The following is a 20018-nucleotide window of genomic DNA, read 5'->3' as shown; positions in this document are numbered from 1 at the left end:
GTGGATTTTGGGGGAATTTTGGGTTTCGGGCCCCTCCGGAGTGGATTTTGGGGGTTTTGGGCCCCTCTGGAGGAGATTTTGGGGAGGTTCCTGAGCATTTTGGGCCCCTCGGAGTGGATTTTGGGTTTTTTGGGGCACATCCGGGGTGGATTTGGGGGGGTTTGGGGCCAAAATTTGGCTTTTTGTGGGTGGGGGTCTCTCACCGAAGTTATCGGGGGTTCCTGAGGATTTGGGGCACATCCGGGGTGGATTTTGGGGTTTGGGCCCCTCTGGAGTGGATTTTGGGGGAATTTGGGTTTTCGGGCCCCTCTGGAGTTGATTTTGGGGGAATTTCGGGGTTTCGGGCCCCTCCGGAGTGGATTTTGGGGTTTTGGGTCCCTCCGGAGTGGATTTTGGGGGTTTTGGGGCCATCTGGAGGAGATTTGGGGAGGTTCCTGAGCATTTTGGGGCCATCTGGGCTGGATTTTGGGGTTTATGGCCCCTCCGGAGTGGATTTTGGGTTTTTTGGGGCCATCCGGGGTGGATTTGGGGGGGTTTTGGGGCCAAAATTTGGCTTTTTGTGGGTGGGGGTCTCTCACCGAAGTTATCGGGGGTTCCTGAGGATTTGGGGCACATCCGGGGTGGATTTTGGGGTTTTGGGCCCCTCCGGAGTGGATTTTGGGGTTTTGGGGCCATCTGGAGTGGATTTTGGGGAATTTTGGGGTTTCGGGCCCTCTGGAGTGGATTTTGGGGGTTTGGGTCCCTCTGGAGTGGATTTTGGGGGAATTTTGGGGTTTTGGGCCCCTCCGGAGTGGATTTTGGGTTTTTTGGGGCACATCCGGGGTGGATTTGGGGGGGTTTGGGGCCAAAATTTGGCTTTTTGTGGTGGGGGTCTCTCACCGAAGTTATCGGGGGTCTTCTTGGTGACCAGGAAGCAGAGCTCGGCCTCGGCCACCTTCCTGGCCTTCCTCCCCTCCTCCTCCTCCTCCTCCTCCTCCTCCCGGCACCCCAAGGAGCCCGCGGGGACCTCCGGGGGCCGGAAAGTCACCGCCAGGCGCACCCTGAGCAGCGGGGGGGACCTGGGGGGGACGAGATTTTTGGGGGGGGTCCCCTTTTTTTTGGGGTGGGGGTCCCCTTTTTTTTTTTGGTTCCCCCTTTTTTTTTTTTGGGGGGGGGTCCCTTTTTTTTTTTGGGGTTCCCCCTTTTTTTTGGGGGGTTCCCCTTTATTTTTTTTTTGGGGGGGGTCCCCTTTTTTTTTATTTTTGGGTTCCCCTATTTTTTTGGGGGGGTTCCCCTTTTTTTTGGGGGATCCCTTTTTTTTTTGGGGGGGGTTCCCCTTTTGTTTTTTTTTTTGGGGGGGTCCCTTTTTTCTTTTATGGGTTCCCTTTTTTTGGGGGGGGTCCCCTTTTTTTTCTTTTTGGGGGGTCCCCCTTTTTTTTTTTTTGGTTCCCCCTTTTTTTTTTGGGTTCCCCTTTTTTTTTTTTTGGGGGGTGTCCCTTTTTTTTTTTTTTTGGGGGGGGTCCCCTTTTTTTTGTTGGGGGGGGTCCCATTTTTTTTTTGGGTTCCCCTTTTTTTTTGGGGGGTTCCCCCTTTTTTTTTTTGGGGGGTGTCCCCTTTTTTTTCTTTTTTTTTGGGGGCGGTCTTTTTTTTTTTTTTTTTTTTGTGGTCCCCTTTTTTTTTTTTTTTGGGGGGGGTCCCTTTTTTTTTTTTTGGGTTCCCTTTTTTTTTTTTTTTTTGGGGGGGGTCCCCTTTTGATTTTTTTTTTTTGGGGTCCCCTTTTTCTTTTTTTTTTTGGGTTCCCTTTTTTTTGGGGGGGGATCCCTTTTTTTTTTTTTTTGGGGGGTCCCTTTTTTTTTTTGGGGGGGGTCCCCTTTTATTTTTTTTTTTTTTGGGGGGGGTCCCTTTTTTTTTGGGTTCCCTTTTTTTTTTCTTTTTTTTGGTTCCCTTTTTTTTTTTTTTTGGTTCCCCTTTTTTTTTCTTTTTTTTTGGGTTCCCCTTTTTTCTTTTTTTTTGGGGGGTTCCCCTTTTTCTTTTTTTTTTTTGGGGTCCCTTTTTTTTTTTTTTTTTGGGGGGGGGTCCCTTTTCCTTTTTTTTTGTGGGGGGTCCCCTTTTTTTTTTGGGTTCCCTTTTTTTTTGGGGGGTCCCCTTTTTTTTCTTTTTTTTTTTTTTGGGGGGTGTCCCCTTTATTTTTTTTTGGGGTGTCCCTATTTTTTTTTTATTTTTTTTTTTTGGGGGGGGTCCCACCCACTGAGCAGCAGGACCTGGCCCTGGGCCCTCCCACCCACCTGAGCAGCAGGACCTGGCCCTGGGCCCCCACGGCCACGTCCGGCAGCCTGTCCCCCGTCAGGTCCCGGCCCCCGCTCAGCGCCTGCCCGAAGTGGCGCGGCCCCCAGCCCAAACGGGCGCCCGCGATGCGCTAAGGGGGGAGGGGGAGAGGGTGGGGGGGTGAGGGGGGGGTGAGGGGGGTGGGGGGGAGGGGACCCCGGCACCCCGAGGGGGGCTGGCACCCATGGGGGCTCCAGCACCCAAGATGCCTCCAGCACCCAACGTTCTCCAGCACCCAAGGTTCTCGACCACCCAAGGGTTCCCCAGCACCCAAGGGTTCCCCAGCACCCAAAACATCTCCAGCACCCAAGGGTCCCCGACCACCCAAGGGTCCCCCAGCACCCAAGGGGTCTCGACCACCCAAAACACCTCCAGCACCCAAGGGGTCTCCAGCACCCAAGACGCCTCCAGCACCCAACGTTCTCCAGCACCCAAGGGTCCCCCAGCACCCAGGGGTCTCCAGCACCCAAGGGTTCCCAACCACCCAAGACACCTCCAGCACCCAATGTTCCCCAGCACCCAAGGGGTCCCCAGCACCCAAGGTTCTCGACCACCCAAGGGTTCCCGACCATCCAAGGGGTCCCCAGCACCCAAAACATCTCCGGCACCCAAGGGTTCCCCAGCACCCAAGGGATCTCCAGCACCCAAAACACCTCCAGCACCCAAAGGTTCTAGACCATCCAAGGGGTCTTGACCACCCAAGGCTCTCCAGCACCCAAGATGCCTCCAGCACCCAAGGGGTCTTGGGCGCATGGAGCATCTCCAGCACCCAAGGGTCTCCAGCACCCAATGTTCCCCAGCACCCAACATTCCTCGGCACCCAAGGGGTCTCCAGAACCCAGGGGTCTCCAGCACCCAAGGGGTCTCCAGCACCCAAAACACCTCCAGCACCCAAAACACCTCCAGCACCCAAGGGTTCCCGACCACCCAAGGGTTCCTGACCACCCAAAACATCTCCAGCACCCAAGGGTTCCTGACCACCCAAGGGTCCCCCAGCACCCAAGGGTCTCCAGCACCCAATGTTCCCCAGCACCCCAACATTCCTCGGCACCCAAGGGGTCTCCAGCACCCAAAACACCTCCAGCACCCAAAGGTTCTCGACCACCCAAGACACCTCCAGCACCCAAGGGTTCCCCACCACCCAAGGGTTTCTCGACCACCCAAGGGTTCCCGACCACTCAAGGGGTCTCCAGCACTCAAAGGTTCCCCAGCACCCAAGGGGGCTCCGGCACCCAAAACATCCCCAGCACCCAAGGGTTCCCCACCACCCAAGGGTCCCCCCCACCCCCCTCCCCCGCCCCCCCCCACCTGGCTGTAGTGCGGGGCGACGCCGCCCTCCCCCCCCCGGAAGACGTAGACGGCCCCGCGGTGCTCGTCCTCCAGGGGGGCGCCCACGGCCACGTCGTGCCAGCCGTCGCCGTCCACGTCCCCCAGGCGGCTGAGGCTGGCCCCGAAGCGCCCCAGGGGGTGGCCGGGCTGGCCCCGCAGCGTCAGAGGGCAGTGCAGCTTCCCGGACTGGGGGGGCGTTAATTAATTAGGGGGGGGTTAATTAGGGGGGGGTAATTAGGGATGGGTTGGGTGGGGTGGGTGGGGTGGGGTTGGGTAGAGTTGGGTTGGGTTGGGTTGGGTTGGGTGGGGTGGGGTGGGAGGGGTTGGGTTGGGTTGGTTGGGGTTGGGTTGGGTTAATTAGGGTGGGTTAATTAGGGCTGGGTTGGGTTAATTAGGGGGGGTTAATTAGGGCTCGGTTGGATGAAGAGGGTTTGGTTGGGTTGGGTTGGGTGGGGTGGGGTTGGGTTGGGTTGGTCGATTTGGGGTTGGGTGGGGTGGGGTTGGGTTAATTAGGGTGGGCTAATTAGGGCTGGGTTGGGTTAATTAGGGGGGGTTAATTAGGGCTGGGTTGGGTTAATTAGGGGGGGTTAATTAGGGCTGGGTTGGAGGAAGAGGGTTGGGTTGATTTGGGTTGGGTTGGTCAATTTGGGGTTGATTTGGGGTTGATTTGGGGTTGGGTTGGTTGGGTTGGGGTCAATTTGGGGTCTGGTTGGGGTCAATTTGGGGTTGATTTGGGGTCGGGTTGATCAATTTGGGGTTGGGTTAGGTTGGTTGATTTGGGATTGATTTGGGGTTGATTTGGGGTAGAGTTGGGGTCAATTCGGGGTTGATTTAGGGTCGATTTAGGGTCTGTTTGGGGTCGCTGTGGGGTCGATTTGGGGTTGATTTAGGGTTGCTTTGGGGTCGGGTTTTTCAATTTGGGGTTGGGTTGGTCGATTTGGGGTCGGGTTAGGTTGGTTGACTTGGGATTGATTTGGGGTCAATTTGGGGTCACTTTGGGGTCGATTTTGGGTCATTTTGGGGTCACTTTGGGGTCAATTTCGGGTCACTTTGGGGTCAGTTTTGGGGTCATTTTGGGGTCGATTCGGGGTCGCGTTGCCATCGGGGGCTCCCCTACCTTTGGCGGCAGCCGGCAGACCCCCACGCGCCCCCCGCTGCCGTCCCCGTAGAACATGGGGGCCCCCACCAGCAGCGCCCCCGCCGAGGCGCCCCCCCGGGGGGCCAGGGCGCACAGGGACGCCCCGAAGTAGGAGCCCACCTGGGGGGGGCAGCGGGGTCAGCGGGATGGGGGGGGGGGGTCCCGCGCCCCCCACCCCACCTCCCCGACCCCCCCCCCGACCCCCCCCCCCTCACCTGCTGCCCCACGGCGTCCCCCACCAGCTCCCAGGTGGGGCCGCGGAGGAGGAAGAGGAGGAGGCGGCCGACGTGGCCGGAGCGGGGGGCCCCCAGCGCCAGCCCCCGGCTGCCCCCCAGGGACAGGGACTCGGCCGCGTAGCCTGGGGACAGCGGGGTCAGTGGGGGGGGGCGTGGGGGTGGACCCCAAGAACCCCCCAAGAGGATACCAAGACCCCCAAGACCCCAAGACCCCCATGGGGAAGCCAAGACCCCCATGGGGACACCAAAAACCTCAATGAGACACCAAGAACCCAAAGACCCCCACAGTGACCCCAAGACCCCCCAAGGGGACACCAAGACCCCCAAGACCCCCATGGGGACACCAAAAACCCTAAGACCCCCGTGGTGACCTCAAGACCCCCACGGGGACACCAAAAACCCCAAGACCCCCATGGTGACCCCAAGACCCCCACGGGAACACCAAGACCCCCATGGGGACACCAAAAACCCCATAGGGATACCAAGACCCCAAGACCCCCCAAGGGGACGCCAAGACCCTGAAGACCCCCACAGGGACACCGAGACCCCCATGGGGACCCCAAGACCCCCAAGACCCCCAAGTGGACACCAAGACCCCCATGGGGACACCAACACCCTCAAGACCCCCACGGTGACCCCAATACCCCCATGGGGACACCAAAAACCCCATAGGGATAGCAAGACCCCAAAACCCCCACAGTGACCCCAAGACCCCCCAAGGGGACGCCAAGACCCTGAAGACCCCCATGGGGATCCCAAGACCCTCATGGGGACCCCAAGACCCCCGTGGGGACACCAAGACCCCCATATGGACACCGAGACCCCCAAGACCCCCATAGGGACACCAAAAACCCATAGGGACACCAAGACCCCAAAGACCCCCACAGTGACCCCAAGACCCCCGTGGGGACACCAAAAACCCCAAGACCCCCATGGGGACACCAAAAACCTCATAGGGATACCAAGACCCCAAAACCCCCACAGTGACCCCAAGACCCCCCAAGGGGACGCCAAGACCCTGAAGACCCCATGGTGACCCCTAGACCCTGAAGACCCCAATGGGGACACCGACACCCCCAAGACCCCCACGGTGACCCCAAGACCCCCAAGGGGACACCAAGACCCCCAAGACCCCCATGGGGACCCCAAGACCCCCAGGACCCCCACGGTGACCCCAAGACCCCCATGGGGACACCAAAAACCCTAAGACCCCCATGGTGACCCCAAGACCCCCATGGGGACACCAAAAACCCCATAGAGACACCAAGACCCCAAAGACCCCCACAGTGACCCCAAGACCCCCCAAGGGGACACCGAGACCCCCAAGACCCCCATGGGGAACCCAAGACCCCCATGGGGACACCAAAAACCCCATGGGGACACCAAAAACCCCAAGACCCCCATGGTGACCCCAAGACCCCCCACGGTGACCCCAAGACCCCCATATGGACACCGAGACCCACAAGACCCCCATGGTGACCCCAAGACCCCCCAAAGGGACACCAAGGACCCCAAGACCCCCACGGTGACCCCAAGACCCCCCCAAGGGGATACCAAGACCCCCAAGACCCCCATGGGGACACTAAGACCCCCAAGACCCCCATGGGGACACTGAGACCCCCAAGACCCCCATAGGGACACCAAGACCCCAAAGACCCCCACGGTGACCCCAAGACCCCCCAAGGGGACGCCAAGACCCTGAAGACCCCCAAGGTGACATCAAGACCCCCAAGACCCCCATGGGGACACCAAGACCCCCATGGGGACACCACCATAACCAAGACCCCCACATGGACACCAACACCCCCAAAACCCCCACGGTGACCCCAAGACCCCCCCACGGTGACCCCAAGACCCCCCCAAGCCCCCCCCCCCCCCAAATTTGGGACCCCCAAGCCCCCCCCCCCCCCTCGGCCCCTCACCCAGGTAGGCGTCGCTCATGTCCCCGGCGCCTCGGGACACGTTGAGGAAGGTGGGCTTCCCGCTGGGGCCGTAGACGAAGACCCCCCCGGACCAGTCGTAGGCGCCCACCGCTCCCAGTACGGGCCCCTCCTGCACCAGTACAGACCGGGAGGGGACCGGTTTGGGGTAGGGGGCGGTGGGCTCGGGGTGGGGGCGATGGGCTCGGGGTGGGGGGGGGTCTCGGGGTTGGGGGGGGGTCTCGGGGTTGGGTGGGGGTCTCGGGGGGGTGGGGGCCACTCACGGGGGTGAGCAGGGCACTGAAGCCCTCCTGGGCCATCTCCAGCTGGAAGGAGCTGCCGAGGGCGGACTGGGTGCCTGGGGGGGGGGCACCCAAGGGTGACGGGGGTCCCAAAATGGTCTCGGGGACCCCCCCGGGACCCCCACCCGCCGGGTACCCTCGATGGCGAAGATCTTCTCCTGCAGCTGGTTCTGGATGCCCTGCAGGGCGTCGAAGTTGTCCACGCGGAAGATGTGGTCCTCGGGGGGCGCCGAGGCGATGGCCTGGAGCTCGACCAGGGCGTCGCGGTCCTGGAAGGCGTCGCCCACCTGCGACCAAGGGGGGGGGGTGGATGGAGAAGTTTGGAGATGGTCTAGAACATCTGGGTGGGGTTGGGTGGGTGGATGGAGAAGTTCTGGAGATGTTCTGGAACATCTGGAGATGGTTGGGTGGATGGATGGAGATGTTTGGAGGTGGATGGAGATGTTTTGGAGATGTTCTGGAACATCTGGGGATGGTTGGGTGGGTGGATGGAGATGTTTTGGGATGGAGGGAGATGTTCTGGAGATGTTCTAGAACATCTGGGAGAATTTGGATGGACGGATGGAGATATTTGGGGATGGTTGGAGATGTTTCCGAGATGTTCTAGAACGTCTGGGGATGTTTGGATGGATGGATGGAGATGTTCTAGAACATCTGGGGATGTTTGGATGGATGGTTGGAGGTGTTTTGGGATGGAAGGAGATGTTTTGGAGATGTTCTAGAACATCTGGAAACGGTTGGGTGGATGGATGGAGATGTTTTGGGATGGAGGGAGATGTTTGGAGATGTTCTAGAACATCTGGGAGTGGTTGGGTGGATGGATGGAGATATTTTGGGATGGATGGAGATGTTCTGGAGGTGTTCTAGAACATTTGGGGATGGTTGGATGGTTGGTTGGAGATGTTTTGGGATGGATGGAGATGTTTTGGGATGATGGAGATGTTCTGGAGATGTTCTGGAACATCTGGAGATGGTTGGGTGGATGGATGGAGATGTTTTGGGTTGGATGGAGATGTTTTGGAGATGTTCTAAAACATCTGGAGATGGTTGGGTGGATGGTTGGAGGTGTTTTGGATGGAGGGAGATGTTCTGGAGATGTTCTGGAACATCTGGGAGGGGTTGGGTGGTTGGTTGGAGATGTTTTGGGATGGAAGGAGATGTTCTGGAGGTGTTCTAGAACATCTGGGGATGGATGGGTGGATGGATGGAGATGTTTTGGGTTGGATGGAGATGTTCTGGAGATGTTCTAGAACATCTGGGAGGGGCTGGGTGGATGGATGGAGATATTTTGGGATGGAGGGAGATGTTTCGGAGATGTTCTAGAACATCTGGAGATGGTTGGTTGGATGGATGGAGATGTTCTAGAATATCTGGGGATGGATGGATGGTTGGTTGGAGATGTTTTGGGATGGATGGAGATGTTCTGGAGGTGTTCTAGGACATCTGAGAGCGGTTGAGTGGATGGATGGAGATGTTTTGGGATGGAGGGAGATGTTTTGGAGATGTTCTAGAACATCTGGAGATGGTTGGGTGGATGGATGGAGATGTTTGGAGGTGGATGGAGATGTTCTGGAGATGTTCTAGATCATCTGGGGATGGTCGGATGGACGGATGGAGATATTTGGGGGTGGATGGATGGATGGAGATGTTCTAGAACATCTGGGGATGGTTGGTTGGAGATGTTTTGGGATGATGGAGATGTTCTGGAGATGTTCTAGAACATCTGGAGATGGTTGGATGGATGGATGGAGATGTTTTGGGGATGGATGGATGGATGGATGGATGGATGGATGGATGGATGGATGGATGGAGATATTTTGGGATGGATGGAGATGTTCTGGAGATGTTCTAGAACATCTGGGAGGGGTTGGGTGGATGGATGGAGATGTTTTGGGATGGATGGAGATGTTTGGAGATGTTCTAGAACATTTGGGGATGGTTGGGTGGATGGTTGAGATGTTTTGGGATGGATGGAGATGTTCTAGAACATCTAGGAATGGTTGGATGGATGGATGGAGATGTTCTGGAGATGTTCTAGGACATCTGAGAGCGGTTGAGTGGATGGATGGAGATATTTTGGGTTAGATGGAGATTTTTTGAGATGTTCTAGAACATCTGGGGATGGTTGGGTGGGTGGATGGAGATATTTTGGGATGGAGGGAGATTTTTGGAGATGTTCTGGAACATCTGGGAGGGGTTGGGTGGATGGATGGAGATATTTTGGGATGGATGGAGATGTTCTGGAGATGTTCTAGAACATCTGGGAGAATTCGGATGGACGGATGGAGATATTTGGGGGTGGATGGATGGATGGAGATGTTCTAGAACATCTGGGGGTGGATGGGTGGATGGATGGAGATGTTTTGGGATGGATGGAGATGTTCTGGAGATGTTCTAGAACATCTGGGGATGGTTGGGTGGGTGGATGGAGATGTTTTGGGATGGAAGGAGAGGTTTTGGAGATGTTCTAGAACATCTGAGAACGTTTGGGTGGATGGATGGAGATGTTTTGGGTTGGATGGAGATGTTTTGGAGGTGTTCTAGAACATCTGGGGATGGTTGGGTGGGTGGATGGAGATATTTTGGGTTGGATGGAGATGTTTGGAGATGTTCTAGAACATCTGGGAGAATTTGGATGGACAGATGGAGCTGTTTTGGGATGATAGAGATTTTTGGAGATGTTCTAGAACATCTGGGAGAGGTCAGATGGATGGATGGCGATATTTGGGGACAGACGGCGATATTTGGGGACCCCTCACCCCGATGGCGTAGCGCGTCACCCCCATGCGGTCGGCCAAGGGGATGACGTCCTCGTAGTTGAGGTGATCGTTGACCTTCCTCCCATCCGTGATGACGATGAGGACCTTTCTAGAACCTTCTCTCGCCCCCATTCCAGGCCGAAACGTCTCCGTCCTGCACCGGGAGGACACCGGGGGGGTGAGGGACCTGGGGTGGGGTGGGACCTTGGTGGGTGGGGTTCTCCTGGGTGGGGGGGGGGACTCACAGAACTTTCTGGATGGCCGAGGCGGTGTAGGTCCAACCTTGGAGCTGGTCGACCTTCCTCAGAAGCTTGGTGGGGTCTGGGGAGCGCCGGAAGGTCTCGAAGTTGAAGTGCTCCCGGATCCTGTCCGAAAACTGGGTGAGGGCAAACTGCAAGGGGGGGACAAGCAGGAGAAGACCCCAAGGTGAGGAACCATGGGAGGACCCAACTGGAAGACCCCAAAATGAGGAACCATGGAAGAACCCAACCAGAAGAAGATCCCCAATGTGAGGAACCATGGAAGAACCCGACCAGAAGACCCCAAAAGACCACCCCAATGTGAGGAACCATTGGAGGACCCAGCCAGAAGAAGACCCCCAGGTGAGGAACCACGGAAGAACCCAACCAGAAGAAGACCCCAAGGTGAGGAACCATGGAAGAACCCAACCAGAAGACCCCAAAAGACCACCCCAATGTGAGGAACCATGGGAGAACCCAACTGGAAGACCCCATCAAGAGGAACCATGGGAGGACCCAACTGGAAGACCCCATTTTGAGGAACCCTTGGAGAACCCAACCAGAAGAAGACCCCAAAATGAGGAACCATGGAAGGACCCGACCAGAAGAAGACCCCAACATGAGGAACCATGGGAGAACCCAACCAGAAGAAGACCCCAAGGTGAGGAACCGTGGGAGGACCCAACTGGAAGACCCCAAAATGAGGAACCACGGAAGAACCCAACCAGAAGAAGACCCCATTTTGAGGAACCATGGAAGAACCCAACCAGAAGACCCCAAAAGACCACCCCAATGTGAGGAACCATGGAAGAACCCGACCAGAAGAAGACCCCCAACGTGAGGACCCATTGGAGAACCCAACCAGAAGAAGACCCCAAAATGAGGAACCATGGGGGAACCCGACCAGAAGACCCCAATTTGAGAAATTATGGAAGAACCCGACCAGAAGAAGACCCCAATGTGTCACCCCAACGTGAGGAACCATGGGAGAACCCAACTGGAAGACCCCATTACGAGGAACCATGGAAGAACCCAACCAGAAGAAGACCCCAATGTGAGGAACCATGGAAGAACCCGACCAGAAGACCCCAATTTGAGAAATTATGGAAGAACCCGACCAGAAGAAGACCCCAACCCAACACCCCAATGTGAGGAACCATGGGAGAACCCAACCAGAAGACCCCAAAAGGCCACCCCAATGTGAGGAACCATTGGAGGACCCAGCCAGAAGAAGACCCCCAAGGTGAGGAACCATGGGAGAACCCAACTGGAAGACCCCAAAATGAGGAACCATGGAAGAACCCGACCAGAAGAAGACCCCAACATGAGGAACCATGGGAGAACCCAACCAGAAGAAGACCCCAACATGAGGAACCATGGAAGAACCCAACCAGAAGACCCCCATTTTGAGGAACCATGGAAGAACCCAACCAGAAGAAGACCCCAAGGTGAGGAACCATGGAAGAACCCGACCAGAAGAAGACCCCAATGTGTCACCCCAACGTGAGGAACCATGGGAGAACCCAACCAGAAGACCCCAAAAGACCACCCCAATGTGAGGAACCATGGTAGAACCCGACCAGAAGACCCCATTTTGAGCAACCATGGAAGAACACCCCCAGAAGAAGACCCCCACCACCACCTCGCCCCACCACGAAGACCAAGAGGAGCAGGAGAACCCCTTTGGAGACCACGACAGGGACGGAGAACCTGAAGGACCCCCCCCCCCGGGTGGGCCGTACCTGCGTGTCGGTGCCCTGGAACCTCTTCATCACCTCGGCGATGAAGGTCTTCATCGTCAGGAAGTCGCGGTGCCTGATGCTCCCCGAGCCGTCGATGAGGAGCGCCACGTCCGAAGATTTTTTGGGGCACTCTAGAGGGACCACGCCCATGTCCCCGTGGCCAACGGGGACGTCCCCAAAATTGTCCCACCCCTTGGTGTCCCCCCACCCCACCCCGTACCTGGTTGGGTGGCCGGGAGGCGTTGGAGCTGCTGGAGGTTGAGGTCCAGGTGGACGCAGAAGCCGTTGAGGTGGACGTTCTCCCCGCAGGTTTGGGGCACCGTGGGGGCGCACGCCTGGGGTGCAGGGCGGGGAGACCCCCAAAATCAGAGGGGGGGTCCCAAAAATTACTGGGGGACACCAGAAGTCAACAGGGAGACCCCCAAAACCAGTGGGGAAACCCCAAAACCAGAGGGAAGACCCCAAAAATTAGTGGGGAGACATAAAAACCAGCAGGGACCCCAAAAGTCAGCAGGGAGACACCAAAAATTAGTGGGGAGACACCAGAAATCAGTAGGGAGGTCCCAAAATCAGCGGGGAGACCCAAAAAACAGCAGGGAGACCCCAAAAATCAGTGGGGACCCCAAAAATCAACAGGGAGACCCCAAAAAACAGTGGGGAAACCCCAAAAACAGAGGGGACAGCCCGAAAATTAGTGGGGAGACCCAAAAAATTAGTGGGGAGACCCGAAAAATTAGTGGGGAGACACCAAAATCAATGGGGAGACCTCAAAACCAGAGGGGAGACAACAGAAATCAGTGGAAACCCCAAAAATCAGCAGGGAGACCCCGAAAATTAGTGGGGAGACACCAAAAATTAGTGGAGACCCCAAAAATCAGCAGGGAGACCCCAAAGATTAGTGGGGAGACACCAGAATTCAGCGGGGACCCCAAAAGTCAGCAGGGAGACCCCAAAAATTAGTGGGGAGACACCAGAAATCAGTAGGGAGGTCCCAAAGTCAGCAGGGAGACCCAAAAAACAGTGGGGAGACCCCAAAAATCAGTGGGGACTCCAAAAATCAGCAGGGAGACACCAAAAATAAGTAGGGAGACCAAAAAATCAGCGGGGAGACCCCAAAAATTAGTGGGGAGACCCGAAAAATTAGTGGGGAGACACCAAAATCAATGGGGAGACCCCAAAACCAGAGGGGAGACACCAGAAATCAATGGGGACCCCAAAAATCAGCAGGGAGACCCCAGAGATTAGTGGGGAGACACCAGAAATCAGTAGGGAGGTCCCAAAATCAGCGGGGAGACCCAAAAATTAGTGGGGAGACCCCAAAAATCAGTGGAGAGACCCCCAAATCAGCAGGGAGACCCCTAAAATCAACAGGGATACCCCAAAAAACAGCAGGGAGACCCCAAAAATCAGTGGGGAGACCCCAAAAATCAATGGAGACCCGAAAAATTAGTGGGGAGACACCAAAATCAATGGGGAGACACCAGAAATCAGTGGGGAGACCCCAAAATCAGTGAGGAGACCCCAAAATCGGTGGGGAGACACCAAAAATTAGTGGGGAGACACCAAAAATTATTGGGAGACACCAAAAATCAGTGGGGAGACCCAAAAAATTAGTGGGGAACCCGAAATCAGTGGGGAGACCCCAAAAACGAGCGGGGAGATCCCAAAAATCAATGGGGAGACCAAAAAATCAGCGGGGAGACCCCAAAAATCAATGGGGAGACCAAAAAATCAGCGGGGAGACCCAAAAAATTAGTCAGGAGACACCAAAATCAATGAGGAGACCCCAAAATCAGTGGGGAGACCCCAAAACTCAACAGGGAGACCCCCACACCAAATAGACCAATTTTTGGTGAAATCTCCTTAATATTACCAGAAATGGACCAATTTGGGGTGAAAAACGCTTGATACCACCCCAAATCGACCATTTTTACACGAAAAACCCTTCATATTACCCCAGCGGACAAATTTTGGGGTGAAATCTCGACACCACCCCAAATGGACAAATTTTGGGCGAAAACCCTTCAACCTCACCCCAAAATGGACCAATTTGGGGCAAAATCCCCCAAACGCCCCCCTCCGATACCCACCAGGGCCGCGTTGTCCCCCGCGGCCAGCGTCAACCCCATGGACGCGTTGACCCCTTTCGGCGACCCTACAAAAACACGGGTTGAGACCCTCGGGGACCCAAAATATCCCAAAATATCCTTTTTTTTGGGGGGGTCGGGGGTCCTCACCGGCGACTTCCACCTCCTCGCACCTCCCAGTTCGGAGCCGGCACTGGAAAATGGTCCCCGAATTTTGGAGCGGCGCGCCCACCAGGATCCTACGGGGTTGGGTTATTTTGGGGGGTGAAAGAGTGGGATTTTTTTGGGGTGAAAAAATAGGATTTTGGGGTTTTTTCGCCCCCGTGCTCACCCGCCGTCGTCGGGGGTGCCGAATTGGGCCACGCTCTGCCCGAAAGCCCCCGCGGGGTCCCCGCGGAAGACGGTCACCGTGTCCTCGTCGATGCCGGGGCCGCGGCAGGAGGGCAGAGCTGGGGGGGGGGGACATGGGGGTCACATAGGGGACACCCCAAGTCCCCTATAGGGCCCCCAGGTCCCCCTGTAGACCCTATAGGGACCCCAAGTCCTGGTCCCACCCCATGTCACCTGTAGGACCCCCAAATCTTGGTCCCACCCCCCTGTCCCCTATAGGATCCCATGCTACCCCACATCCCCTATAGGACCTAGACCCACCCCGCGTCCCCTATAGGGCCCCCGAGTCCCCCTCTACACCCTATAGGGTCCCCAAGTCCTGGTCCCACCCCATGTCACCTGTAGGATCCCCAAATCTTGGTCCCACCCTCCTGTCCCCTATAGGATCCAGAGCCACCCCCTGTCCCCTATAGGACCCAGAGCCACCCCATGTCCCCTATAGGGTCACGGAGCTCCTGGGGACACCCCATGTCCCCTATAGGACCCCCACGTCCCCTATAGGACCCCCAAGTCCTGGTCCCACCCCCCTGTCCCCTATAGGACCTAGACCCACCCCATGTCCCCTATAGGGTCACAGAGCTCCTGGGGACACCCAATGTCCCCTATAGGGCCCCCAAGTCCTGGTCCCACCCCATGTCCCCTATAGGACCCAGACCCACCCCGCGTCCCCTATAGGGTCATGGAGCTCCCGGGGCCACCCCATGTCCCCTATAGGACCCACAGCCACCCCACGTCCCCTATAGGGCCCCCAAGTCCTGGTCCCACCCCCTGTCCCCTATAGGATCCAGTGCCACCCCACATCTCCTACAGGACCCAGAGCCTCTCCAAATCCCCTATAGGGTCACAGAGCTCTGGTGCCACCCCACATCCCCTATAGGACCCCCCAGCTCCTGGTGCCACCCCACTTCCCCTATAGGACCCAGACCTCCCCACATCCCCTATAGGACCCGGAGCCACACCACATCCTCTATAGTGACTCAGAGCTGACGGTGACACCCCACATCCCCTATAGGACTCGGCACCACCCCAAATCCTCTATAGGGTCCAGAGCCACCCCAAATCCCCCATAGGACCCAGAGCTTCTCCTAATACCCTATAGCACCCAGAGCCACTCCAAATCCCCTATAGGGTCCAGAGCTTCTCCAAATCCCCTATAGGACTTGGCACCACCCCATGTCCCCTATAGGGCCCAGAGCCACCCCAAATCCCCTATAGGACCCAGAGCCTCTCCAAATCCCCTATAGGACCCAGAGCCACCCCAAATCCCCTATAGGACCCAGAGCCACCCCAAATCCCCTATAGGGTCCAGAGCCACCCCAAATCCCTTATAGGACCCAGAGCCACCCCAAATCCCCTATAGGGTCCAGAGACACCCCAAATCCCCTATAGGACCCAGACCCACCCCAAATCCCCTATAGGGTCCAGAGCCACCCTAAATCCCCTATAGGACCCAGACCCACCCCAAATCCCCTATAGGGTCCAGAGCCACCCCACATCCCCTATAGGACCCAGAGCTACCCTAAATCCCTTATAGGACCCAGAGCTTTTCCTAATACCCTATAGGACCCAGAGCCACCCCAAATCCCCTATAGGACCCAGAGCTTCTCCTAATCCTCTATAGGACCCAGACCCACCCCAAATCCCTTATAGGACCCAGAGCCACCCCAAATCCCCTATAAGACCCAGACCCACCCCAAATCCCCTATAGGACCCAGAGCCACCCTAAATCCCTTATAGGACCCAGAGCCACCCCAAATCCCCTATAGGGTCCAGAGCCACCCCACATCCCCTATAGGACCCAGAGCTACCCTAAATCCCCTATAGGACCCAGAGTCACCCCAAATTCCCTATAGGACCCAGAGCCACCCCAAATCCCCTATAGGGTCCAGAGCCACCCCAAATCCCCTATAGGGTCCAGAGCCACCCTAAATCCCTAATAAGACCCAGAGCCACCCCAAATCCCTTATAGGACCCAGACCCACCCCAAATCCCCTATAGGACCCAGAGCTACCCTAAATCCCCTATAGGACCCAGAGCCACCCCAAATCCCCTATAGGACCCAGAGCCACCCCAAATCTCCTATAGGACCCATAGCCACCCCAAATCCCCTATAGGACCCAGAGCCACCCTAAATCCCCTATAGGTCCCAGAGCCACCCCAAATCCCCTATAGGGTCCAGAGACACCCCAAATCCCCTACAGGACCCATAGCCACCCCAAATCCCCTATAGGGTCCAGAGCCACCCCAAATTCCCTATAGGACCCAGAGCCACCCTAAATCCCTTATAGGGTCCAGAGCCACCCCAAATCCCCTATAGGGCCCAGAGCCACCCCAAATCCCCTTTAGGACCCAGAGCCACCCCAAATCCCCTATAGGGTCCAGAGCCACCCTAAATCCCTAATAAGACTCAGAGCCACCCAAAATCACCTATAGGACCCAGAGCCACCCAAAATCCCCTTTAGGACCCAGAGCCACCCCAAATCCCCTATAGGACCCAGAGCCACCCCAAATCCCCTATAGGACCCAGAGCCACCCCACGTCCCTTATAGGGACACCAAGCTCCTGGAACCACCCCAAATCTCCTATAGGACCCAGAGCCACCCCAAATCCCTTATAGGACCCAGAGGCTCTCCAAATCTCCTATAGGACCCAGAGCTACCCTAAATCCCTTATAGGTCCCAGAGCCACCCTAAATCCCCTATAGGACCCAGAGCTTCTCCTAATAACCTATAGGACCCAGAGCCACCCCAAATCCCCTATAGGACCCAGAGTCACCCCACATCCCCTACAGGTCCCAGAACCACCCCAAATCCCCTATAGGACCCAGAGCCACCCCAAATCCCCTATAGGACCCAGAGCCACCCCAAATCCCCTATAGGGCCACCCACCCGCGGCCAGGAGGAGCAGCAGCGCCCGCGGCCCCATTGTCGCCGCCGGCTCCGTCCCCGAAGCAGAAGTTGGGCGGCTGCGGGGAGGGGAAGGAAGGGGTGGGGAAGGATTCGGGGGGAGAACGGGCGGAAAAGGGCAAAAAATAACCCCAAAAAAAAAATTTTAAAAATAAATGAATGGAAGCGCAAAAGGGGAAGAACAAAAAAAGGGTGGGGAGGGGCTAAAAAAAAAGGGAGGAAAAGGCAAAAACGGGGGCGCGGCCACCGAGGGAGCGCGTGACCCTATAAGGTCCGGTCCTATATGGACACGGGGCAGGGGGTGGGGTCTATGGGGTGTATGGGGCACGGCGTTTGTCACCCCATGGTGACAGCACCCCGAGGTGACGCAAGCCCATGGTGACACCACCCCTGTGATCCTAAAAACCCCGTGGTGCCACCACCCCATGGTGCCACCACCCCCGTGATCCTAAAAACCCCGTGGTGACACCACCCCATGATCCTAAAACCCCATGGTGCCACCACCCCATGGTGACACAACCCCATCCCATAATCCCATGATCCCACAACCCCATGGTGTCCACCACCCCATGGTGTCCCCAACCCCATGGTGGCCCCATAACCCCATAATGTCCCCAACCCCATAATGTCCCCAACCCCATGGTCCCACCACCCCACAACCCCATGGCCCTACAATCCCATGACCCCATAACCCCATGGTGTCCCCAAGCCCATGGTGTCCCCAACCCCATGGCCCCATAACCCCATGGTGTCCCCAACCCCATAATGTCCCCAACCCCATGACCCCATAACCCCATGACTCCATGGTGTCCCCAACCCCATAATGTCCCCAACCCCATGACCCCACAACCCCATCCCATAACCCCATGACCCCACAACTCCATGACCCCATGGTGTCCCCAACCCCATGATGTCCCCAACCCCATGACCCCACAACCCCAACACCCCATGGTGTCCCCAACCCCATGATGTCCCCAACCCCATGGTCCCACCACCCCACAACCCCATGACCCCATAATCCCATGGTGTCCACCACCCCATGGTGTCCACCACCCCATGGTGTCCCCAACCCCATGACCCCATGGTGTCCCCAACCCCATGACCCCATAACCCCATGGTGTCCCCAACCCCATAATGTCCCCAACCCCATGGCCCCACAACCCCATGGTGTCCCCAACCCCATAATGTCCCCAACCCCATGGCCCCACCACCCCATGGCCCTACAATCCCATGACCCCACCACCCCATAATGTCCCCAACCCCATGACCCCATAACCCCATGACCCCATAACCCCATAATGTCCCCAACCCCATAATGTCCCCAACCCCATGACCCCATGGTGTCCCCAACCCCATGGTCCCACCACCCCATGACCCCATGACCCCATGGTGTCCCCAACCCCATAATGTCCCCAACCCCATGGTGGCCCCATAACCCCATGATCCCATAACCCCATGGTGTCCCCAACCCCATAATGTCCCCAACCCCATAATGTCCCCAACCCCATGGCCCCAAAACCCCATGATGTCCCCACCACCCCATAATGCCCCCAACCCCACAAAGTCCCCGCCCCCCACCCCCCAAAATTTAGGGTCCGTCCCGGATGTGGTGGCGCCGGGCGATGTCCCCGGTGTCACCTCCGCCCCCGGTGGCCCCGTCCCCATAGGGACCCGGCCGCGGCCCCACCCCGGAAGGAGCCGCGGTTTTGGGGTTTTGGGTTCCTTCCTTGGGGGGGGGGATTTGGGGGGGGACTTCCTGATTTTTGGGGACGGGGTGGGGGAGGGGGGGGACAGGGGTGTCCCCAAATTTCTCCGTCTGGTTGGTCACAGGGCACCAAAGGTCTCCAGGTGTCTCCAAAATTTTCCAAAAATTCTCCAAATTTCTCCATCCCATCAAGGAACATCTCCAAAATTCTCCAAATTTCTAAAAAAATCTCCAAATTCTCCAAATTTCTCCAAAAATTCTTCAAAAATTCTCCAAACTTCTCCAATTTTCTCCAAATTTATCCATCCCACCTCCAAATTTCTCCAAAATTCTCCAAAATTCTCAAAAAAATCTCCAAAAAACTTCTCCAAAATTCTCCAAAATTCTCCATCCCATCATGGAACGTCTCCAAATTTCTCCAGAATTCTCCAAAAACTCCATCCCATCACGGAACACCTCCAAACATCTCCAAATTTCTCCAAAAATCTCCATCCCACCACGGAACATCTCCAAACATCTCCAAACTTCTCCAAACTTCTCCATCCCACCTCCAAACATCTCCAAACTTCTCCAAAATTCTCCCAAAATCTCCCAAAATCTCCATCCCATCATGGAACATCTCCAAACATCTCCAAAAATCTTCGTCCCACCTCCAAACATCTCCAAACGTCTCCAAAATTCTCCAAAAATCTCCATCCCATCAAGGAACATCTCAAAATTTCTCCAAAATTCTCCCAAAATCTCCAAAAAATCTCCATCCATCCCCAAACATCTCCACCCACCCACCCACCACCGGTGGCCAAGGAGAAGACCCCTGCGGAGGACCCACCACGGCCCCCACCTCCATCCTCCTCCAGGTGGGCCTCCTTGGTGACCCACGGCTCCTCCCAGTCCCTCCCAGTTCCCTCCCAGTCCCTCCCAGTCCCCTCCCAGTTCCCTCCCAGTCCCCTCCCAGTCCATCC

At 56.7% G+C, this 20018-nt stretch overlaps 1 protein-coding gene across 1 annotated transcript in view; it reads right to left on the bottom strand.

Moving 5' to 3' along the window:
- Window positions 1-19941, bottom strand: part of LOC137849205 (integrin alpha-X-like) — a 27913-nt gene extending 7972 nt beyond the window's left edge. Inside the window, exons 1-17 of the mRNA XM_068668705.1 lie at window positions 19843-19941; window positions 17334-17410; window positions 14387-14504; window positions 14206-14294; window positions 14059-14123; window positions 12189-12303; window positions 11969-12099; window positions 10233-10378; window positions 9988-10141; window positions 7365-7515; window positions 7211-7284; window positions 6930-7059; window positions 4987-5129; window positions 4751-4891; window positions 3613-3819; window positions 2265-2395; window positions 880-1058 (exon numbers count right to left, since the gene is read on the bottom strand). Coding sequence (XP_068524806.1) covers window positions 880-1058; window positions 2265-2395; window positions 3613-3819; window positions 4751-4891; window positions 4987-5129; window positions 6930-7059; window positions 7211-7284; window positions 7365-7515; window positions 9988-10141; window positions 10233-10378; window positions 11969-12099; window positions 12189-12303; window positions 14059-14123; window positions 14206-14294; window positions 14387-14504; window positions 17334-17370 — 2011 coding nt within the window. The 5' untranslated portion in view covers window positions 17371-17410; window positions 19843-19941. The remainder of the gene's footprint in view (window positions 1-879; window positions 1059-2264; window positions 2396-3612; window positions 3820-4750; window positions 4892-4986; window positions 5130-6929; window positions 7060-7210; window positions 7285-7364; window positions 7516-9987; window positions 10142-10232; window positions 10379-11968; window positions 12100-12188; window positions 12304-14058; window positions 14124-14205; window positions 14295-14386; window positions 14505-17333; window positions 17411-19842) is intronic.
- Between the last annotated feature and the right edge of the window lie 77 nt (window positions 19942-20018).

The sequence above is a fragment of the Anas acuta genome, unplaced genomic scaffold (assembly GCF_963932015.1).
Source record: "Anas acuta unplaced genomic scaffold, bAnaAcu1.1 SCAFFOLD_265, whole genome shotgun sequence".
Taxonomy (NCBI): Eukaryota; Metazoa; Chordata; class Aves; order Anseriformes; family Anatidae; genus Anas; species Anas acuta.
Note: the sequence above shows the minus strand (reverse complement) of the source record. Positions and strands in the feature narration are given on the sequence as shown.